Consider the following 22,489-nt stretch of genomic DNA (forward strand, 5'->3'; position numbering starts at 1 on the left):
TCTGTGATCAAACAGGTGACTAATAAAACCCAATGGCATATTGTTGGAGTATTTATCATGAGAAAAAGAAGAAATATATTTGAATTTACCTGACACATCCTACAAGGTATTTGGGTTAGCAGGTTAATCTGAAACAAATTCCTTTCCAGTTATACAGCAAATGCCCCAGTCATTCTTCCTGGTACCCGCCCCAGATCTTTCCTGATAATTTAAAGTACCTTCCCAAACATCTCCCCAGCTCTCATAATAAGCAAACCACCTCACCTTCTATCTTACAGAATAGACAAGGTGATTCAACCTAAGTGTCTTTATAATTTCTCTCCTTTCCAACTAAAAATTTTTATTCTCACACTTTCTCTTTCCCTGTCTTCTTTTTTGAGGAACTTGTTCCCCATCAGCAAAACCAGACTTTCTATTATTAATTTCATCTCCTTAGGTGCCTGTTCCATGTTTAACCCCATTGCCTCATTTTGGTCCTCAATTACTTCCTCACATCTAGAACTGTACCAGATTTATTCCCTTTGCTTAGCACACAGTTAAGATTCCTTTGCAGTTCCTCATGGAAGCATTGGAGGACTGATCTCAGAAGTTTCTGCAGGTTTCAGTGTGGTAAAGTTTTGTGTCCATAAACCTGCTTCCTTTTTCTTCTGGGCACATAGTTACATGTTTTCCAGCCTAACCTGTAATTAGGTTGGACTATGTAATTTATTTGCAGACAGTAGAATATCAATATATGAGCAGAAGTAATGTAAGCCATTTTCAAGAGTGATGCCCCACCCTCTCTACTCTCTTCCCAGACATGGCAACCTTGAAGGCTGCAGATTGAAGGTGATGGAAGGAACCCGTGTTAAAATTGGGTAAGTGGAGCAGAGTGCTACTCCTCTACCCTCACACAAACCCCAGTACTGATTGGTCTGCATGTGAGTCAGTTAACAACAACATTTTACTGTTGTATGAGACTGATATTTTGAGATTAATCTGGGAGACTAGTGATACTCTATCTCTGAGCTATCCAATGCAGGAGGCACTAGCCACATGTAATATTAATTAATATGGTTGCTGAGCAGTTGAAATGAGGCTAGTGTAACTGAGAAGATGAACTTTAATTGAAATTGAAATAGCTACAATAGCTAATGTCTGCTATACTGGATGGCAAGGATGTAGAATATTTCCATCATCACAAAAAATTCTACTGGACAGTGCTTCCCTAACTAAAACAATAAGCAAAACTTCTCTTATTTTTAAAATAATCCCTAAAGCAGACACACACACACACCCTCCCTTCTTCTCTAAAGGCTAATTTCCCTTTGCCTAAGAAGAAGTCTCAAAACACTTTTCTCACATGGTTACTTCTACTTGCCACTACATGAATGGATTTTTCTATCTTGTTCCTGCCTGCTAAATTTTTTGAATTGGTGGCCTTTTACTCTTCCCAATTCTGACTTCTTTCTCTACCTGTAATCACAGAGTTGGACAAAAGTTTGACCACATCTCTCACCTAGATGTTTCCTAAATAGTTCTCTCTGGACCCACCTCCCTCCTGACCTTTAGGCACTCATTGCCAACTCTGTGGCATCTCAAGGTCACCAAATGATTCAGTGACATCTCATCAAAAGCCGAGATCAATTCTGAACTATTTATGGCAACAGGAACCATCAAAATACAGGTTCTTTAATGTTACAGAAGACATTACATTTAAGCAAACACTGAGGGTAGCATGAATCCTTGATGTGTATAAGTTCAGAATAAAATGAAAATAATTAATTCACAATAAGGCAGCCACAGAGCTGAGCACAAGAGCCTTTAACCATACGCAGTGGTTCTTTCACTGGTCAGTCCCTTGTGAAAGAACTTCATGCTCCCTGTTTTAGCTTGCTGGAACTAAGTAGGAGAATTTGGAGACTGTCTAGACAAGCGGAACAAAAACAACTGAAGCTTATCAAGAGTAATTGCAGTTCTGTTACAAAGAGGTCATCTATATCAGGCTTTCAGAGAACAGCATGTGGAATGTTACAATGCAAAGCATGAGGAACAGCTGCTGTGGGTCTAAACAACAAACAGGAGGGAAGAAGTGAGAACAGGTGGAGATCAAGAATTTAGGTCAAAGAAAGGATTCACACTCATATCAGGCTGAGTAGGAGGCAGGGTCTCCAACAGGGAAGGCACATGCCCCCAGCTATTCACAGGCTTAGGAGGAACTGTCTGACTGTTATACTCTGGGAAAGCTACCTAATGTGGAATTTACTGCAAGAAAACAATAACAATTTTTAAAAATGTGGTATGAAAGCCAATATTATGAAGTCAGTAAAGAAGTTGTGAGAGTGCAATTAGCTGGGAAAACCTAACAATATAATTTCTTGGAAAAATGCAGCTAGAGTTTTTACCGGAGTAACGAAGCCAAGTAGACTAAGCAGATGGCAGGTATAATAAAGTAATTGGAAACTGCAGAGATTAATATAAATCAGAACATGACAAGCCATTTGAAACATTAGATATTCAAATACTCTGATTCGCTGAGCTGAGCCACACACTAACAGCTTTGCAAACCAAAGGTTTAACATAATCACACTGCAACATGGCCATGGTCCCAGTTGTGTTGCTGGCGCTAGATCAGAAAGGCCGCATTGCTTCAAATGTTGCTTGGACAAAGCAGGACAAGCTGCCACAATGAAGACATCTTTTTAAAAAACTACTACTGTCCTTCACTGCAGTAGTCTCCATAATAATTTTGTGTGTATTGAAAATAGTGACATAAATACAGGGCATTTCAATAGAATGGTATTATTTCTATAAGATGTTTCATTTTGAATTGTAATACTTTCCAATATAAAAACATTCTCACCTCTGCCACCTTTACTAGATATTAAGGATTCTGCATAGTATTTGTGGAAATGTGAAAAGCCAATTTGTGTACTTGCCTCTTGAGATGTATACAAAATACACTAGAAACTCGGTTAGGTCAGTATCCTAGAGACAAAATATTATGTAATCTATATAGAATTATTCATGTAAAAACATTTTATATTTAGCAAAATCCTATTTCTGTAGACCTAAACATTGTGCATAAAAGTAAAAGCAGGGGGGCTGGCCCTGTGGTATAGCAGGTAAAGCTGCCGCTTACAGGGCTGGCATCCCATATGGACATGAGTTCTGGCTGCTCTACTTCAGATCCTGCTCTCTGCTATGGCCTGGGAAAGCAGTAGAAACTGGCCTGAGTCCTTGGGCCCCTTCACCCTGGTGGGAGACCTGGAGGAAGCTCCTGGCTCCTGACTTTAGATTGGCACAGCTCCAGCCGTTGCGGCCAACTGGAGAGTGAACCTGCAGATGGAAGACATCTCTCTCTCTCTCTCTTTCTCTCTCTCTCTCTTTCTGCCTCGCCTTCTCTGTGTGTAACTCTTTCAAGTAAATAAATAAATCTTTAAAAATATAAAAAAGGAGAAACACATCTTCTTAACTGATTGCACAAATAAACTTCATCCAACATATCTGTAGCAAGTGCCATTTCTGTGCAGTTATTTGGTGGATATGTGAGAATTATTGTTTTTCTTTTAAATTTTGAAGTAAGAGTGCACTGTTATTCATCTGACCTTGAATTAAAATTGCCCCAGGAAGTTTACATAATATTCTGTTTTAAAAAGACTTATTTATTTATTTGAAAAGCAGAGAGAGAGAGAGAGAGACAGAGAGAGAGAGAGAGAGACAGAGAGAGAGACCTTCCATCTGCTGGTTCATTCCCCAACACCTGCAACAGCCAGTTATGGGCTGGGCTGAAGCTGGATCAGAAGTAAAGCAGCTGGGACTCAAATTGGTGCTCCAATAAGGGATGCAGGTGATGCAAGTGGTAGCTTAACCCATTGCATCACAATGATGTTCCCAAGATATTCTGATTACTGTTGTGCAGGTGCTATCTCTCAAGAAAACGATCTTAAAAAAAAAAAAAAAAGATTATTTATTTATTTGAAAGGCGGAGTGACAGAAAGAGATGGAGAGATAAAGAGGGAGTGACAGGTGTCTTCCAGCTGCTGGTTCACTTCCTAAACGGCCACAATGGCTAGGACTCAGCCAGGCTGAAGTTAAGAGGAGCCTGGAACTCCATGAGAGTTTCCCACGTGGATTGCAGCGGCCCAGCCACATGATCCATCTTCTACTGTCCCAGACACATTATCAGGGAGATGGATTGGAATCAGAGCAGTCAGGACTTGAACCACCGCTCTAATATGGGATGCCAGGGTTGCACATGGTAGCTTAACCCACTACACCACAAGGCCAGCTCATGAGAATTATTTTTATGTGACAGGAAAAACTATGGAAACCATTTCACCCATTGAAGAAATTACATTTTGTTCTCTTGTATTTTGTTTACTAAATGACACTGGTTATTTAAACTCACAGCATTCTTATCTCAAATAATGATTTAAAATCCTTTCAAATGATTTTCTAATTTCTGGTCAATTCCCAGTAGACTATTGACTAAATGATCTTCATGCCTCCACTATTGATTATAGGGAAATGCCAATGGTGGTGATGGTGGCATGTGTGTATGTGTGCTTTTCATAATATGTCAAAAATTATAACCACATAGAGCACCACTGCTGCTGTGGGTTAAGCTTTCCCCTGCAATGCCAGCATCTCATTTGAGACTGCTGGTTCAAAGTCCTGGTTGCTCTGCTTCTGATCCAGCTCCCCATTAACATGCCTGGGAAAGCAACAGAAGAGGCCCAGGTACTCAGGCCCCTGCCACCCACATGGGAGATATGGATGGAGTTCCGGGCTCCTTGCTTCAGCCTGGCCCAGTCCTGGCCGTTGTGGCCATTTGGGGAGTGAAGCAGTGGATGATCTCTCTCTCTCTCTCTCTCTCTCTCTCTCTCTCTCTGTCTCATTTATTTTCTCTCCCCAACTCTTCCCCCACCCTCCACTATCTCTGTTGCTGCCTTTCAAATAAGACCTGGAACCAACCTAAATGCCCATCAACGGTAGACTGGATAAAGAAATTATGGGATATGTACTCTTTAGAATACTATACTGCAGTAAGAAACAACGAAATCCAGTCATTTGCAACAAAATGGAGGAATCTGGAACACATCATGCTGAGTGAAATAAGCCAGTCCCAAAGGGACAAATACCATATGTTCTCCCTGATCGGTGACAACTGACTGAACATCAAATAAGTAAAAAAATCTTTAAAAAAAAATTACAACCACTACAAAACCTAAAGGTCAGTACATTTTAATTACTATTTAAATAAATTAACTTGAAAAAAAAAAGTTATGTGTTTATTTGAAAGGCAGAGAGAAAGAGAGATCTTGCGTTCTCTGACTCATTCCCCAAATGCCCACAGCAGCTAGAGCTGGGCCAGGCTGAAACTGAGAACCCAGAATTCCATCCAGGTCTCCCGCATGGGTAACCAGAATCCAAACATTTGAGACATCATCAGCTGCCTTCCAGGGTGCACATTAGTAGAAGCTGGAGTTGGAAAAGAGCTGGGACTTCAACCAGGCACCATGAAATGGGATGCAGGCATCCCAAATAGTGTCTTAACCACTGTGCCAAATAGCCACCCTAATTACATTGCTCTTTTTTTTTGTCGTAATATACATACATAAGATAAAAGAAAAGGGAATAATCACCATTAAAATGAACTTTTTTTCTCAGCCATTTAGTAACTCAAATATTTAAATTAAAAAAAATTAAAATTCTGGGTAAACACATCAGAAATTCTGTGAGACTGGCTGGATCCTAATTGCTTGAGCTCCAGGGAAAAGACATTTGATGAACAACAGCTTTCCCTACTGTCCTTAGGAATGGTCTCTGTTTTGTCAGATCAATAGTACAAGTTAGTATGTACCTATGGTTTTCTAATATATCTCAAAATATAGAGTGGAGTGACTCTTGGTAAGTGTATAGTTGTGTTTTAGAGGTTTACATGTGCACACGCAGGCATGCACACACACACACATCCACCCAACCTGAGTGGAAGATTTACACAGAAAATAATATCAGTGTTTGGGGAAGGCATTTGATGTAGAGCTTAAGAAGTTCACACCCAGGGAATTGTGGGAGCTTCTGCGTCCCGCTTGCTGGGAGAGAGGTAGCTCTCCTTTTCCCTCTCCCTTTCCCTGAGAGTTGTCTGCTGGTTCTCAGCTTGAAGAAGATTCTACAGTCCTTACTGATCCTTTTTCTTGGCGTTACCATTTTTGAAGCAAAGTTAACCTAGCTTTCTAGCTTGAGCTTTCTTTTTGGCCTTCTTAAAATTTGTTTTTAAATCTATAAAGTATACAAGAGATAGTTCTACAATGTCCAAGTCATTCCAGCAGTCATCTCTAGGTAGGGACTCACAGGGTCATGGGCATGACCTGTCTGCAGTAGGAATAGGCCTTCTTGCTGCTGCTATCCAGTCTTTAAGTATGCCAGCATCTCCTGGAAGGATGAACCAGGGTACTGCACGCCTTGCTAGTTTAATGAATCTTGGAATGAGTTCTTCATTGAATCAACAAGGAGCTCATAGTACACTGTCGTCTGCTAGTACTTCTTCCCATAACTTGCAGTCTATATTTAACATTGGAAGTAGAGGCCCACTCCCTTTGTCTTCTCAACACCATGGAGATGCAGACCAGGCCAGTAACATTTTGGCCAGCTTTGGTCTTTCTGCTACATACTTAGATGAACTGAGTCATTATCCAAAGGGCAAGATTATTCCTGAGAATTTGCCCCAGATCCTTCTACAGCTTAAAAGGAGGAAAACTGAAGAAGGCCCTACATTGAGTTATGGTAGAGATGGCAGATCTGCTACACAGGAGCTACCATACAGAGTACCTAGGGATGATTGGGAAGAAAAAAGGTACTTTAGAAGAGAGTTTTGATGATCGTGGTCCCAGTCTCAACCCAGTGCTTGATTATGACCATGGAAGTCGTTCTCAAGGATCTGGTTGTTATGACAGAATGGATTATGAAGATGACAGATTAAGAGATGGAGAAAGGTGTAGGGATGATTCTTTTTTGGTGAGACCTTGTGTAACTATCATAAATTTGACAGGGAGTATGAGAGAATGGGACGTGGTCCTGGTCCCTTACAAGAGAGATCTCTCTGAGAAAAAGAGGGGCACTCCTCCAAGTAGCAATATTGGAGACTTCCATGGACTCTTACCGAAGGGTTATCCCCATCTGTGCTCTATATGTGATTTGCCAGTTCATTCTAATAAGGAGTGGAGTCAACATATCAATGGAGCAAGTCACAGTCGTTGATGCCAGCTTCTTTTTGAAATCTATCCAGAATGGAATCCTGACAATGATAAAAGAAAAACTATTTTTCATTGACGTAACCGTATACGTATTTTTTGCTATAACACTTAACACATGAACAGACATCTATTATTTTTTCCACTAAAACAAAAGAGTACAATAGTTTTATCCTATCAGTATTGAATTTAAAAAAGGTTAACAATAAAAACAAAGAACCATTATTTTCTTTGAAATCATTAAGCTGCTTCAACATCTTAAGCTTCCTTCTTCTGCCGGTGTTCTTCTGCCAATTTATTAATAAATTGCTTTAATTTCTGATAATGAGGAAGGCTGTTACAATGAGTATTCTTTGCAATTTCTTCATTTGTATAAAAGAGTGAACACAGCTTACAGTAAAACCCTGTTTTAGGTATCACATAGTCTACCAACAGGAACATTGGGCTGATATGGTCCAATTCTGTACTCATCTGGGATTGTATAGTCCTTGTTTTCATCACTTTGGCCATCTGCATTTTCACTTGTGTCTTTGCTGGGATCGTCAGCATTCTCAGCAGATTCAGCACCTGGTTCTGCATTTTCCTCATTTTTAATTCCATTTTCCAACGCTGCTTCATTTTCTTGATCAAGTTTTTCGATCTTGACACCTTTTTAAGCTTTGTCTTTGCTGCCGTTGAAGCACTTGTATCTTTTTTCACAGCTTTGTCTGAAGGTTCCTTTATCCCATCAGAAGCAACGTCACCTAAGTTAGCAAGATCGGTCTCATCTCCCACTGAACTGCCACTTTCTAGTAGAGCTGCCGCTGCTGCTTCATCTACAAGGAGTCCATCTTCAGATTCAAGAAGCACATTAGGTTCCTGCTCTGTCTGGTCATCCTTTGTATCTTTCTCTCCATCTTCACTTGACTTCTCTTCTTGTTCTTTACCTTCGGTTGTACTTCCAGTCTTCTGAGAGCCATCTGTTTTGGATTTCTTATCACTTGGAGATTCTTGCCATCTGGAGAGTAAGATCTTTTTTGAGACTTACCCTTTTTCGGTAAGTCAGTGCCTCTGTTGGGAATCCTCAGTTTTTTATATTTCTCAGACAGGTCAGCCTTCACACACCTCCCTTGGAACCAAAGGGCCTTTTTCAAACAATGGTCAACCATTGCCATCGCATCTTCTCTGGTTTCCATCTCTATGAAGGCCTGACTTTTCATCGTCAGCAGTATGTAATTCTTTATTTTTCCATAAGGTTCAGCAAGCTTGAGCACAGCACTATCAGAACAGTCAGAATGGGGCAAATTGCTGAGGTGTATCACACGGCCAAGCTCCTGCTTTTGGTCAAATTTCTGATCCGGCTTTCCCTCAGGTTTCTTTATTCTTTTGTACTTCTGGGACAAATAAGCTCTAACTGGCTTGCCAAATACGAATGCTGGTGTGGTTGTATAATAGTCCACTGCAGCCTGAGCATCTTCTGTGGTTGCCATTTCAATAAATGCCTCATTAATTGTATTTAGAATCAGATGATTTGAAATGACTCCAAATGGTTCCACCAGCTGTAGCAGTTTGTACACTTGGTTAATCCTCTGTCTACGATGCCAGCATCCCATATGGGCTCCGGGTTCTAGTCCTGGTTGCTCCTCTTCCACTCCAGCTCTCTGCTGTGGCCCAGGAGGGCAGTGGAGGATGGCCTGGGTGCTTGGGCCTCTGTACCCGCATGGGAGACCAGGAGGAAGCACCTGGCTCCTGGCACCTGGCTCCTGGCTCCTGGCTCCTGGCTTCGGATCGGCACAGCACCGGCCATAGCGGCCATTTGGGGAGTGAACCAGTGCCTTTCTCTCTGTCTTTCTCTCTTACTGTCTATAACACTACCTGTCAAATAAATTTAAAAAAAAAATTTAAAAGAAGTTCACACCCCATACTGGAGTGCCTGGATTTAAGTCCTGACCCCATTCCTGATTCCAGCCTCCTGCAAATGCGTGCACCCTGGGAGGCAGCAGGTGATGGCTCAAGTTTGGTTCCTGCCACCCACATAAAATTGATTTATTTATTTGAAAGTCAGACTTACAGAGAAGAAAGGGAGAGACAGAGAGACAGAGAAATCGCTCATCTGCTGTTTCATTCCCCAAATGACCACAATGACCGGGGCTGGGCCAGACTGAAGACAGGATCCAGGAGCTTCCTCTGGTCTCCCACATGGGTGGGAGTGCAGAGGCCAAGCACTTGGGCCATCTTCCACTGCTTTCCCAGGCCACCACCAGAAAGCTGGATTGGAAGTGAAGCAGCTGAGACTCAAACCACCACCCGTATGGGATGCTAGTATCACAAGCGGAGGCTTAACCTACTGTGCCACAGCGCTGGCCCTCATATGCTGCCATTTGTGTGTGTGCATGACAGCATGTGTATGCACTTTTTTTTTTTTGACAGGCAGAGTGAACAGTGAGAGAGAGAGACAGAGAGAAAGGTCTTCTTTTGCCGTTGGTTCACCCTCCAATGGCCGCCACGGCCAGCGCGCTGCGGCCGGCGCACTGCACTGATCCAATGGCAGGAGCCAGGTGCTTCTCCTGGTCTCCCATGGGGTGCAGGGCCCAAGCACTTGGGCCACCCTCCACTGCACTCCCTGGCCACAGCAGAGAGCTGGCCTGGAAGAGGGGCAACTGGGACAGAATCCGGCACCCCGACCAGGACTAGAACCCAGTGTGCTGGCGCCGCAAGGCAGAGGATTAGCCTAGTGAGCCGCGGCGCCGGCATGTGTATGCACTTTCAAGAAATATAAACTTCCTAATTGATCATAATGATAGGATTAAGTGTCAAAGGGATCACATAACCAAGACCAGTGTCTGCTAATAGTAACTGATAGAATTAAAAAGGAGAGAACAATCCAACATGGGAAGTGGGATACACAGGGCTCATATAATGGCAGATGCCCTAAAGAGCACTCTGGTCTCAGAATCAGCCCTTAAGGCATTTGGATCCAGCTAAAAAGCCATGAGAGTTTCTCAGGCATGGAAAGCCAAGACACTGTGGGGAAAAAAAAAAAAAAAACACAACTAACTCACTCTGTGAGTGGATCCCAGCAGAAAGAATGGGCCATAAAAGAAGGGAGTACCTTTCTCTGAAGGGAGGAGAGAAATTCCTCTTTGACTATGGCCTTGTCTAAATAAGATCAGAGTTTGTGAACTCAAGAGGCTTCCATAGCCTTGGCAACTCATGACAAGAGCCTCCAGTGATTACTGACATCATAAAAAAGAGTGTCAATTGTTAAATCAACAACAGGAGTCACTGTGCACCTACTCCTCATGTAGAATCTCTGTCCTTAATGTGTTGTACTATGAGAATTAATGATAAAAGTAGGCTTCAAACAGTACTTTATACTTTGTGTATCTGTGTTGGTGAAATCTTTTCTTAGTATATACTAAATTGATATTCTGTATATAAAGATAGTTGAAAGTGAATCTTGATGAGGAATGGGATGGGAGAGAGAGTGGGAGATGGGATGGTTGTGGGTGGGAGGGAGGTTATGGGGAGAAAAGCCACTATAATCCAAAAGTTGTACTTTGGAAATTTATATTTATGAAATAAAGGTTGAAAAAATAAAAAAGAAATATAGACATAAAATGCTGAAAAAGGAAATTAAATATAGTTTTTATATTAGAGCTTTAGAAATACTTTGTTCTTGGGAGATCTGGCATTTCAATTTTAAGTCATGAACATGATTTGAACAGTCTTCAAAACTGCATAGTGCATGTAAAAATCATAATAAAAGCATCTCTTCCTACAATCATTTAAGTGCAAATATAAATAAATGGATTTCCTATAAGTATTCCTTTTTTCCAACATGTTTCCTTTTATTTTGTTCCCTTTAAAAAAAAAGATACTTATTTATTAGAAAGGCAGAGTTACAGAAAGAGGGAGAGACAAACAGGAAGAGGACTTCTATCCGCTGGTTCACTCCTCAAAATGCTGCAACAGCCAGAGCTGTGCCAGGCCAAAGCCAGGAGCCAAGAACTTCTTCTGGGTCTTCCATGTGGGTGGCAGGAGCCCAAGCACTTGGGCCATCTTTTGCTGCCTTCCCAGGTGATTAGCAGTGAGCTGGATGGGAAGTGGAACAAGCACGGACTCGAACCAGCACCCATATGGGACACTGGTGCTGCAGGTGGTGGCTTATCCAACTATGCCACATGCTGGCCCCAAGTATCCCTTTTTAAAAAAGCCAAATAGGAATACTAATTCAGAGCATCTCTGGAAAAGTACAAGTAAAACGGTAATAGTGATTGCCTTCAGACAACAGACCTAAATGGCTGGAGGCAGGGATGGGGGAGAATTTTGTTCCATATGTTTACATTATATATTTTGTCCATGTGCATACATAATAAATGCAAAAAAATTAAAAGCATTAAACTAGAATTAAGTTCTATTTGAGAAAGCTGAGGATAAAGTTGAAGAGATCATTAAATTGAGAGTTGAAATTTGAAAGAGAATTAAACTTGAAGTCTGGATGCAGCACAAGTTTGGAGCTCCTCTGTTGCCTATGCTTATTCACATACTCATTTTCCATTTTCTGAACGTCTTCGTAGTTCGTATATTTGGAGATCTGTGGTTTATTAGGTACAGTTTTCTGTTTGAAATAGATTAACTAAGTTCTGTTAAATACTTAAAATGTGTAAGTTATGGAAAGTAGAAATCCTGTCAATAGTTATTTTTTCAGAGCTTAGAAATAGTTATGCCTGGTAGCTTTGCAGTGTCTGTAGAACACACAACATTCTGCATTTTATAGAATGTGCTCACATTTATCAGTTGATCCTTAGCAGAGAAGCCCCATGTGATTCTTGCTATTCTCAGCTTTGTCCATGAACTAAAATTAGAACCAGGCTAACATTACCTTTCACTTGATTACAGCCTGACTGAGGACTTCAGTCATTTGGAACTGCACTGAAGAAATTCTTCCTGAAATTCATTCCTGGTTGATTATCACTAAGTTTGGGCATATCAACTTCAGCATCCACTGACAATGGTAAGTATTTCTCAAAACACATTTTTCTCCATTCCTCACATGTAAATTGATTGTTGATGATATTTTTCCTGCATCTGTATGTGCTGCAATGTGCAAACAAAACTTGGAGTTGAATTTGAAGGTCTTTTCTGAGGTTCAGTCACTCAAGTAATTGTCATCTGCTGGAAGATAGATTTCTTTAGAGGTAAACACTTTTGCAATTGTATGTCTTTCACTTTCTTTTGACTTTGTGAAGCCAACTCTCCCAGTCGTGGTGCTGCAATGTTTACCTCACTGCCATGCTCTGTGCTTTTCTGTTATGGTAATGATCAAAGGAGAGATCACAATCCTTGCTGGAGGCAGAAAACCCATCCATCGTTATAGACTTGCTTTCCTGCATGGGAAATATGGGAATACTGATGGATGATCAGAGTTTAGACAGTGATAGCAAAGGAGGAAATGAATTAGCAAATGACTGAAATGTTATAGGTGCCTAATAAAGTACACATATACATGTAGATACTTGGGACTTAAAAGTATTTTATTGTTTGATAATGATTATTTGAAATATTTAGCAAATAGCAAATACTTCAGTCTTGCTTCAGTCTGGGACAATAAATTATAAGTTGACTGTGATATGCCCCAGTAGCTGGCTTAGTAGTATGTGCATCCCAAGCTTCCTTGATGGCAAAAAGATCTCAGATTCTGTTCCTAACTTCTGCTTACATTGCTCAAGGGTAGAGACCTTCTAATAATTTCCTGCAGATTGCCAATTATATATTAATCCTGAAATTTTAAACTTTTTTCTTCTGTGATACAATTCTTCTGCCTCTCTCTCTCTCTCTCTCTTAAATATTTATTTATTTATTTATTTGAAAGTCAGAGTTACACAGAGAGAAGAGAGGCAGAGAGAGAGACAGGTCTTCCATCTGATGGTTCACTCCCCAGTTGGCTGCAATAGCTGGAGCTGTGCCAATCCGAAGTCAGGATCCAGGAGTTTCTTCTGGGTCTCCCACACGGGTGCAGGGGCCCAAGGACTTGGGCCATCTTCCACTGCTCTCCCAGGCCACAGCAGAGAGCTAGATTGGAAGAGGAGCAACCGGGTCTTGAACCAGCGCCCATATGGGATACTGGCACTTTAGGCCAGGGCGTTAACCCGCTGCGCCACAGCACCAGCACCCCCCTCCACCTACACTGCATAATTTTAGTTTGAAAAGTCAAGAATTTAAAACACTAATTATAGACAGCAACATTCTGTACTACGTGCCTCTCTATCACCACCCCTACTCCCCAGAAGTAAGCATTTTAACCATTTTGGGGTTTGGTTTTCTTTTTTTTTTAAGATTTATTTTATTTATTTGAAAGAGTTACAGAGAGAGGTAGAGACAGAGAGAGAGGTCTTCTATCCGCTGGTTCACTCCTCAGATGGCCGCAACAGCTGGAGCCAAGCTGATCCGAAGCCAGGAGCCAGGAGCTTCCTCTGGGTCTCCCACGTGGGTGCAGGGGCCCAAGGACTTAGGCCATCTTCTACTGCTTTCCCAGGCCATAGCAGAGAGCTGGATCGGAAGAGGAACAGCCAGGACTCGAACCGGCACCCAAATGGGATGCTGGCGCTTCAGGCCAGGGCATTAACCCCCTGCACCACAGTGCTGGCCCAGGGTTTGATTTTCAATAGTTATCTCCATAGAAGGAAACTTCAAAAAATTCATGGAAAATGGAATTTATACATAAGTCTATTTTGATACAAGAAAATTTTGGAATCTGTGTATAGTTTTTTCAAAATACACATTTTATATGAACTTTTCAAAAAGAGTTTTATTAATTGACTGATTCACCGATTTGAAAGTAATAGAGAGAAGGAGAGACAGAGAGATCTTCAAACTGCTGGTTTACTTTCCAAATGCTTGCAACAGCCAGAGCTTAACCAGGCCAAAGCCAGGAGCCAGAAACTGCATCCGGGTCTCTTTTATTGTTGGCAGGGACCCAAACAGGCCATCATTCACTACCTTCCCAGGTTCACTAGCAGGAAGCTAGATTGGAAACAGAGGTGGAACTGTATCCCAGATACTCTGATATGTGATGTGGCATCCCAGGTAGCCACTTAACCCACTGTGCCAAAACACTCTCAACACTCTCCCCTACAGAAACTTTTTGAAGTACTCTCATTTGTATTTTTCAACGGCAGGTGTACTTCTTACCAACTTTTGATGTTACCTAATGAATCTCATTATGAAAAATGATGATTAAGAGTTAGATCCTGTCCGGCTGAAAAGCCCATGAAAATATTTCAGGCATGGAAAGCCAAGACACTCTGTCCAAAAAAAAAAAAAAAAAAATGACCTAAATGAAAGATCTCTGCGAGTGAGATCCCAGTGGAAAGAACAGGTCATCAAAGAAAGAGGTACCTTTCTCTGAAGGAAGGAGAGAACTTCCACTTTGACTATGACCTTGTCTAAATATGATCAGAGTCATTGAATTCAAAAGGCTTCCATAGCCCTGGCAACTCATGACAAGAGCCTAGGGTGATTGCTGATGCCATAAACAAGAGTGTCAATTTGTTAAGTCAACAACAGGAGTCACTGTGCACTGACTCCTCATGTAGGATCTCTGTGCTTAATGTGCTGTACATCGTGATTTAATGCTATAACTAGTACTCTAACAGTATTGTTCACTTTATGTTTCTATGTGGGTGCAAACTGTTGAAATCTTTACTTACTATATACTAAACTGATCTTCTGTATATAAAGAGAACTGAAAATGAAACTTGACGTGAATGGAAGGGGAGAGGGAGCGGGAAAGAGGTGGGTTGTGGGTGGGAGGGAAGTTATGGTGGGGGAGAAGCCATTGTAATCCATAAGCTGTACTTTGGAAATGTATATTCATTAAATAAAAGTAAAAAAAAAAAAAGAGTTAGATCCTAGAGCCGGCATTGTGGCAGGTTAAGGCGCCACCTTTGATGCCAGCATCCCATATAGGTGCCGATGTGAGTACTTGCTGCTCAACTTTTGATCCAGCTCCCTGCTCATGTACCTGGGAAAGCAGCGGAGGATAGCCCAAGTCCTTGGGTGCCTATACCCATGTAGGAGACCTGGATGAATCTCTCCTGGCTCCTGGCTTGAGCCTGGCCCAGCCTCAGCCATTGCTGCCATTTGGGGAGTGGACCAGCAAATGGAAGATCTCTCTATCTCTCTGTCTCTCTCTGTCTCTCTCTGTCTCTCTCTATATATATGCCTTTCAAATAAATAATAAATATATTTTTTTAAAAAGTAAAAATAAAAAGAATAATATCCTGATTTTTAGTATATCTCTTGATTTCTTTTCCCACTGGTAAAATATTTTAATATCAGGGCAAGTGTCTGGTGCAGCAGTTCTGATTGTAACTGTAATGCCAACATCTCACACTGGAGTGCCTGGGTTTGAGTCCCAGTTCTGTTTCTGATTCTAGCTTCTTGCCTATGTGAACTCCAGGAGGCAGTGGTGTTGAAATCGGACATGACCCCTAAAATTCACACAAAAGTATGGCCTCTTAAAGTTCCCCAGAAGTGCTATCTGGGGTGCCACATATGCTACCAGAATTTGGGGTGCCATACGATTTCACCATGGGCTTATTAATAAATCCCCAATATTAACAAGCCCAAGAGGGTTCTTGCCTAATATTTAGAGAATTCTAAATACCGGCACAGATAAACGAGGCAGCATGGTACGTTTTAGGCTTTTATTTAGTGTGAAAGGTATCTAGGAAAGTGAGGGCTTTAGTTCAGGTTGGAGAGAGAGGAAAGTCTGGAAACTAGGGTAGCGTCCATACCACTCAGAGAGCAGGCCAAAGCCATGTGCAGCAAGCACCTTGAACTGCTATCCACCGCTTATCACCGGCAGCAAAGCAGAGGCAGAGAGTATTATTTAAGAGAGAGAGGTAAATACGGGTTTGTACCAAGCACCAGGAACCAGCCATGTGGAGGAGTATCTAGGCCAGGAAGCCTAGAGCTCCCAGCGGTCACAATTTTTTTTTAATTAATTAATTTGACAGGCAGAGTTAGACAGTGAGAGAGAGACAGAGAGAAAGGTCTTTCTTCCATTGGTTCACCCCTCAAATAGCCGCCACGGCTGGAGCTACACCGATATGAAGCCAGGAGCCAGGTGCTTCCTCCTGGTCTCCCATGCAGAGCTGGACAGGAAGAGGAGCGACTGGGACAGAATCCGGTGCCCCAACTGGGACTAGAACCTGGTGTGCTGGTGCCGCAGGTGGAGGATTAGCCTAGTGAGCCACGGCACCAGCCAGGAAATGAAATTATCATATGAAACAGTTATGTTTGTTGCAGCTCAAATCACAATAGCTAAGATATGGAATCAACCAGAGGTTCATCAACTGATGACTGGATAAAGAAATTATAGTATATATACACAATGGAATACTACTCAGCCATAAAAAGGAGTGAAATCCCATCTTTTGCAACAAAATGGGTTCCACTGGAGACCTTTATGCTTAGTGAAATAAGCCAATTCCAAAATGACAAATAAAATATGTTTTCCCTGATTTGTGGTAACTAATATACAGAGTCCAAAAATGTAATGTATTTGAGCAAAATTTACATTTTGAGATTTGATTAATTTTTATTGCTCTTATCTATAGTCTTGTGGAACAGTGGTTTTTCTACTTACTACTTGTTGAATTCTGTATTTAGTGGAGGGTTAAGCTTGTGACTATAAACAAAATTGAGTACTCAGCCTTCTGCTCTCTGCTGAGCCACCCGTCTGGCCTGCCTAGGTATATTCTCTCCATTTAATCATTGAACCTTGCTCTCCCCTAGTCTAAGTGACTGGGCACTCTCTATCCCTGCTGTGCTGACAGATCCCTATCCCAAATAAAACCTTATTACTTCACAAAAAAAAAAAGAAAATTGAAAATATTTCATTGTAAAAATTAAAAGAAAAAAGAGAAGGAGAGAGGGTGGGAGTGAGTAAGGGAGAGAGGATAGGGTGGGAAGTATCATTATGCTCATAAAACTGCATATATGAAATACATGAAATTTGCATACCTTAAATAAAATTTTAAAAAATGTTTAAAAACTGTATGTATGAAATACATGAAGTTTGCTCCCTTTTTACAAATAAATTTTAAAAAGCACTGCTGGTGCCGGCACACTGTGTTCTAGTCCCGGTCAGGGCGCCAGTTCTGTCCCAGTTGCTCCCCTTTCAGTCCAGCTCTCTGCTGTGGCCAGGGAGTGCAGTGGAGGATGGCCCAAGTGCTTGGGCCCTGCACCCCATGGGAGACCAGGAGAAGTACCTGGCTCCTGGCTTCAGATCAGCGCAGCACGCCGGCCACAGCAGCCATTGGAGGGTGAACCAACGAAAAAGGAAGACTTTCCTCTCTCTCTCTCTCTCACTGTCCACTCTGTCAAAAAAAAAAAAAAAAAAAAAAAAAGCACTGCAATGTGTAACTTTGGAATATGTCATTTTATATTTGAAAATATTTGTATTGTAAATTTCTTGAAGGGTGAATATACCTTTGTTAGTTTAATAAATATTGCAAAATCTCTCCCCGAAAAGAATATAGTAATATAACCTGCCACCAGCAGTGTATGAAAGTGCCTGTTTCCCTATGCTATTACAGATTTAATTTCTTCCCTTTCCAACTTTATATATTTCTATTTACTTTCTTGCATTATGGCTTTCCAGTATAACATTGAAAAGAAATAATGATTGTGCATGTATTTCTCTTCCCGAATTTGGGAGGAAATCATTCAAATGATTTTTAATCAAATTCTTTCATCATTGCCAATTTGCTAAAAAAATCAATACTATTATTTGTAAGATTGTAGGATATTCCATCAATTGGATCTACCGTAATTCACTTAACCATTCCCCTGGTATTAGGCATTTTCCTCTTATTTCTGAGATTCAGGTCACAATCCTCAATAATGCATCTGTCCATTTGCAATTTGTTTATTTATTTTTATTTATTTATTTGACAGGTAGAGTTACAGACACAGAGAGAGAGAGAGACAGAGAGAAAGGTCTTCCTTCTGTTGGTTCACCCCCGAAATGGCCGCAACGGCAGAAGCTGCGCCGATCTGAAGCCAGGAGCCAGGAGCCTCCTCCTGGTCTCCCATGCAGGTGCAGGGGCCCAAGCACTTGGGCCATCCTCCACTGCTTTCCCAGGCCATAGCAGAGAGTTGGACTGGAAGAGGAGCAACCGGGACTAGAACCAGTGCCCATATGGGATGCTGGCGCCTCAGGTGGAGGATTAACCTAGTGTGCCACAGTGCTAGCCCCTGCAATTTATTTTTAAATCAGAGCAAATAACTGCAATATATGTTATCAGTTAACTGATTTCCAGTTTATGCCTATGGCATCCAGATTAGATAGATATCCCAAGATCTTATTTTATATATGCAGTATTAACTATTTTCCTATAGTTGGCTGTTTGCAATTTTCATTATTGTGAATTACAGTATAAAAATGAAAGTAGATTTGGCATCAGTTCCCACCTCTGCCACATATTAGTTATAAGAGCTTGAGCAAATTGTTAATCTCCTTTAAGGCTCAGTTTTCTCATCAATATATTAGAGACAATAAAATGTCAATATCATAGTGTTTTATGAGGGTTTTAAAAGTGAGATATGGGCCGGCACTGTGGCTCACTAGGCTAATCCTCCGCCTTGTGGCGCCGGCACACCGGGTTCTAGTCCCGGTCGGGGCACTGGATTCTGTCCCAGTTGCCCCTCTTCCAGGCCAGCTCTCTGCTGTGGCCAGGGAGTGCAGTGGAGGATGGCCCAGGTGCTTGGGCCCTGCACCCCATGGGAGACCAGGATAAGCACCTGGCTCCTGCCTTCAGATCAGCGCGGTGCGCCGGCCGCAGCGGCCATTGGAGGGTGAACCAACGGCAAAGGAAGACCTTTCTCTCTCTGTCTCTCACTGTCCACTCTGCCTGTCCAAAAAAAAAAAAAAAGTTAGATATGGCTTATAAAGTCTGTAACATAGTTTTGGGAACATGAAAGATATTCAATAACTATGAGCTCTTCTGGTCATACTAGTACTCACTAAACACCCTGAAATATTGCTTTTATATTCTCATACAGTTGGGTCTTTCCTGACACGGCATCTGTGATTCAGTTATTGAGAACCTAATGAAGTTAATGACTCTGTGACAATGTGGAGAAATCATGACCGAAACTGTGGCTTGTACTGGTGCTGTCAATGCTGTAAAGGAGGTTTGGGAAAAAAGAATACAGAAACACAATGAAGACCTGAGACGAGAGAAGGAATTTCAACAAAAGTAGGCTCTAACATATTTATTTTTTTTGATTTAGTGAACATTTGTAACATCACAATTTTTAAAAATTTTTTTATTAAAAAAAGATTTATTTATTTATTTATTCATTTGGAAGTCAAAGTTACACTGAGAGAGGACAGGCAGAGAGAGGTCCTCCATCCAATGGCCGGAGCTGTGCCAGGAGCCAGGAGCTTCCTCCAGGTCTCCGATGCGGGTGTAAGGGGCCCAAGGACTTGGGCTGTCTTCTACTGCTTTCCCACGCCACAGCAGAGAGCTGGATAGGAAGTGAAGCAGCCGGGTCTCGAACCAGTGTCGATTTGGGATGCCAGTGCTTCAGGCCAGGGCATCAACCTGCTGTGCCACAGCGCCAGGCCCACATCACAATTATTTTTAAAAAAGATTATTTATTAAATGCCTTGTTAATGAATTTCTTAAAGGAACACCTGACTCAATTAAATGTGATTAAGGGATGTGAGTCACAAAACACACAAGGACCTGTACAAATGGTCTTCAAAATGTTCATGGAAATGTGTATTATGAAAAACCATGTATGGATTTCAGATTTTTTATACCAAAAATCCCTTACCTTTTAATTCCATTTTCCATTAACTATTTTTAAAGTCTATTTATTTGAAAGGTAGAGCAACAAAGAGAGATAGAGGGCTATCTTCCATCTGCTAGTTCATTCCCCAAATGCTCATAAGAGCAGGGGCTGAGAGAGCCAGGAGCACAGCCAAGGAGCCTGGAACTCTATCCATGTTTTCCACATGAGTGACAGAGGTCCACACAGTTCAGCTATGATCTGCTGCCTTTCAGAATGCAGTAGAAAGAAGCTGGATGGCAAGCAGAGTGGCCAGGACTCGACCTGATATTCTGATATAGGATGTGGATGTCCCAAATGGCGGCCTAACCCCAATACACCACAATGCCCACTCCAGTAACGTGCAATTTAACTCTGAAGCTGAACTATATTATTTCTGAGCCATTACATAAACTTATTAAACACTTATGGATTAATCACCAGGAAATTGCAAATCAAGCCCCTAACGAGATACCATTCATACCCTCTAGGAGGCTATAATAAAAAGATCAAGAGTGATTAAATATTGAGGATACGGAGAAGTTGAAACCTTGATGCACTGCTGTGGGGACTTAAAAGGTTGCAGTCAATTTGGAAACAGTTGGACAATGTCCACTGTCGATGTCTAGTGTTACTCTGTGGCCCAGCAATTCTACTCCTAGGATCATGAAAACGTAATCTATCAATGGACAAACTTACAGCAATTTAGTTTAAAGACCTTAATTGGATTTTTTTCTGTCTAGAGTCAGGCAACACTTCATGTCATAATAAGTGTTACATTGGCCCTGTGGAAGAAGTTGGTCTTATAGATAGAGAAGGGCTTTACAAAAGCAAATACAAGAAACAAAAAGTAGATTGGTCATTTCAAAGTTATGATCCTTGTAAGGCAGGGACATGGATACAGAATAACAAAAAATAACCCTTTAATATGAGGTTATTTTGTTAGTGTAAGGGTTGTGACAGAGGGAACTTCATTATGAAGTTGGCCCATTATGAAATTGGCCTATTTGCAAAATTTGGCTGTTATCTGTCTCTCCTGTTTCTCAAAAGGTCACATAACTTATTTTCAGTTTGGTGAAATGAAACTTCAGCTCCAATTTTGATGTTTAGGCAGGTCTGTTGGGTCACAGGGGAGGAGCCTCATTCACAATAGCTTCCAATAGCTTTTTAGTGAGAAATTCACATAAGAACTTGTAGATAGATGTCCATAGCATTATTCAGAATAACTAGAAGTGGAATTAACCCAAATGTCCATCGACTGATGAACAAATAAACATATTGGTTATACATGGTAGATACATTTGGTAGACACATAGAGTGGAATCATTTCACTATAATAAAAAGGAATCAAGTACTGATACATGCCTACAGCACGGATAAACTTGGAATAAAACAGTGCTAAGAGGCCTGACATGAATGTCGCTCCCCCTCTTCATGGAGGAACGACACTGAACCCTGCCTAGGCTTCATATCCGAGTCACGGCACCATTATGTCGCTCCCCCTCTTCGTGGAGGAACGACACTAAACCCTGCCTAGGCTTCATATCCGAGTCACGGCACCATTATGTCGCTCCCCCTCTTCGTGGAGGAACGACACAAGACCCTGCCTAGGCTTCATATCCGAGTCACGGCACCATTATGTCGCTCCCCCTCTTCGTGGAGGAACGACACAGGACCCTGCGCTGTTCTTTCGTCTGCTCGGCCCTCCCCGGGTTTGCTGCTGGTTCTTCCCGGGTTGGCTACTGACCCTTCCACCTCCGTGGAAGGGCGGTTCCCCCTGCCACATTCCCCACTTCCGCGGGGGAGCGGCATACCGCCGGCCGGCTCTCTCGGGGGCTGCACAGGTGTTCCCCTTAGATGTTCCTGGTGCATGTTGTCTCTCTCCTCCTTTATAGTCCTCTTCCACCAATCCCAACTCTGCTACCCACACGCCGAGTACGCTGCTCTCCTCCAATCAGGAGCAGGTCCTGCTGTTTATTGGTTGAACTGGAGGCAGCTGTGTAGAAGCTGCTTCTCCCTTCTCAGCGCCATATTGTGGGAGAGCAGATGCATAGAATAAGTCTTAATTCCAGTAACTTAGTCTAGTCCGAGTTGCTCCCCACAATGAAAGTCCACGTGTCCTATAATGTCACTTGTTGGAAATGTCTTGAGTAGGGTAAAACCATAGAGACAAAAAAGTATAATAGATTGTCAGGGAGCAGGAGATGGAGAAATAGAGAGGAACTGCTAAAGGGTATGGAATTTCTTTTCTGAGTGATAAAATATTTTGATATTAGATAGCAGTGATGGTTGCTCATGCTGTGAATATAGCAAAATGCACTAAACTGTATACTTTAAAAAATGACATGGCATATGAATTCTATCTTTTTTTAAAAGAATTATTTATTTATTTGAAAGGCAGAATTACACACAGAGAGAAAGAGAGG

At 41.7% G+C, this 22,489-nt stretch overlaps 1 protein-coding gene and 2 pseudogenes across 1 annotated transcript in view; 2 read left to right on the forward strand and 1 right to left on the reverse strand.

Moving 5' to 3' along the window:
* Positions 1 to 6,264: 6,264 nt before the first annotated feature.
* Positions 6,265 to 7,314, forward strand: LOC138850358 (matrin-3 pseudogene; annotated as a pseudogene).
* A 64-nt stretch (positions 7,315 to 7,378) lies between these two features.
* On the reverse strand, positions 7,379 to 8,827 carry LOC100353181 (matrin 3 pseudogene; annotated as a pseudogene).
* A 3,175-nt stretch (positions 8,828 to 12,002) lies between these two features.
* Positions 12,003 to 22,489, forward strand: part of LRRC39 (leucine rich repeat containing 39) — a 30,779-nt gene continuing 20,292 nt past the window's right edge. The window contains exons 1-2 of the mRNA XM_002715469.5: positions 12,003 to 12,231; positions 19,290 to 19,486. Of these exons, the coding sequence (XP_002715515.1) occupies positions 19,374 to 19,486 (113 nt within the window). The 5' untranslated portion in view covers positions 12,003 to 12,231; positions 19,290 to 19,373. The remainder of the gene's footprint in view (positions 12,232 to 19,289; positions 19,487 to 22,489) is intronic.

Source organism: Oryctolagus cuniculus, chromosome 7, assembly GCF_964237555.1.
Source record: "Oryctolagus cuniculus chromosome 7, mOryCun1.1, whole genome shotgun sequence".
Classification (NCBI taxonomy): Eukaryota; Metazoa; Chordata; class Mammalia; order Lagomorpha; family Leporidae; genus Oryctolagus; species Oryctolagus cuniculus.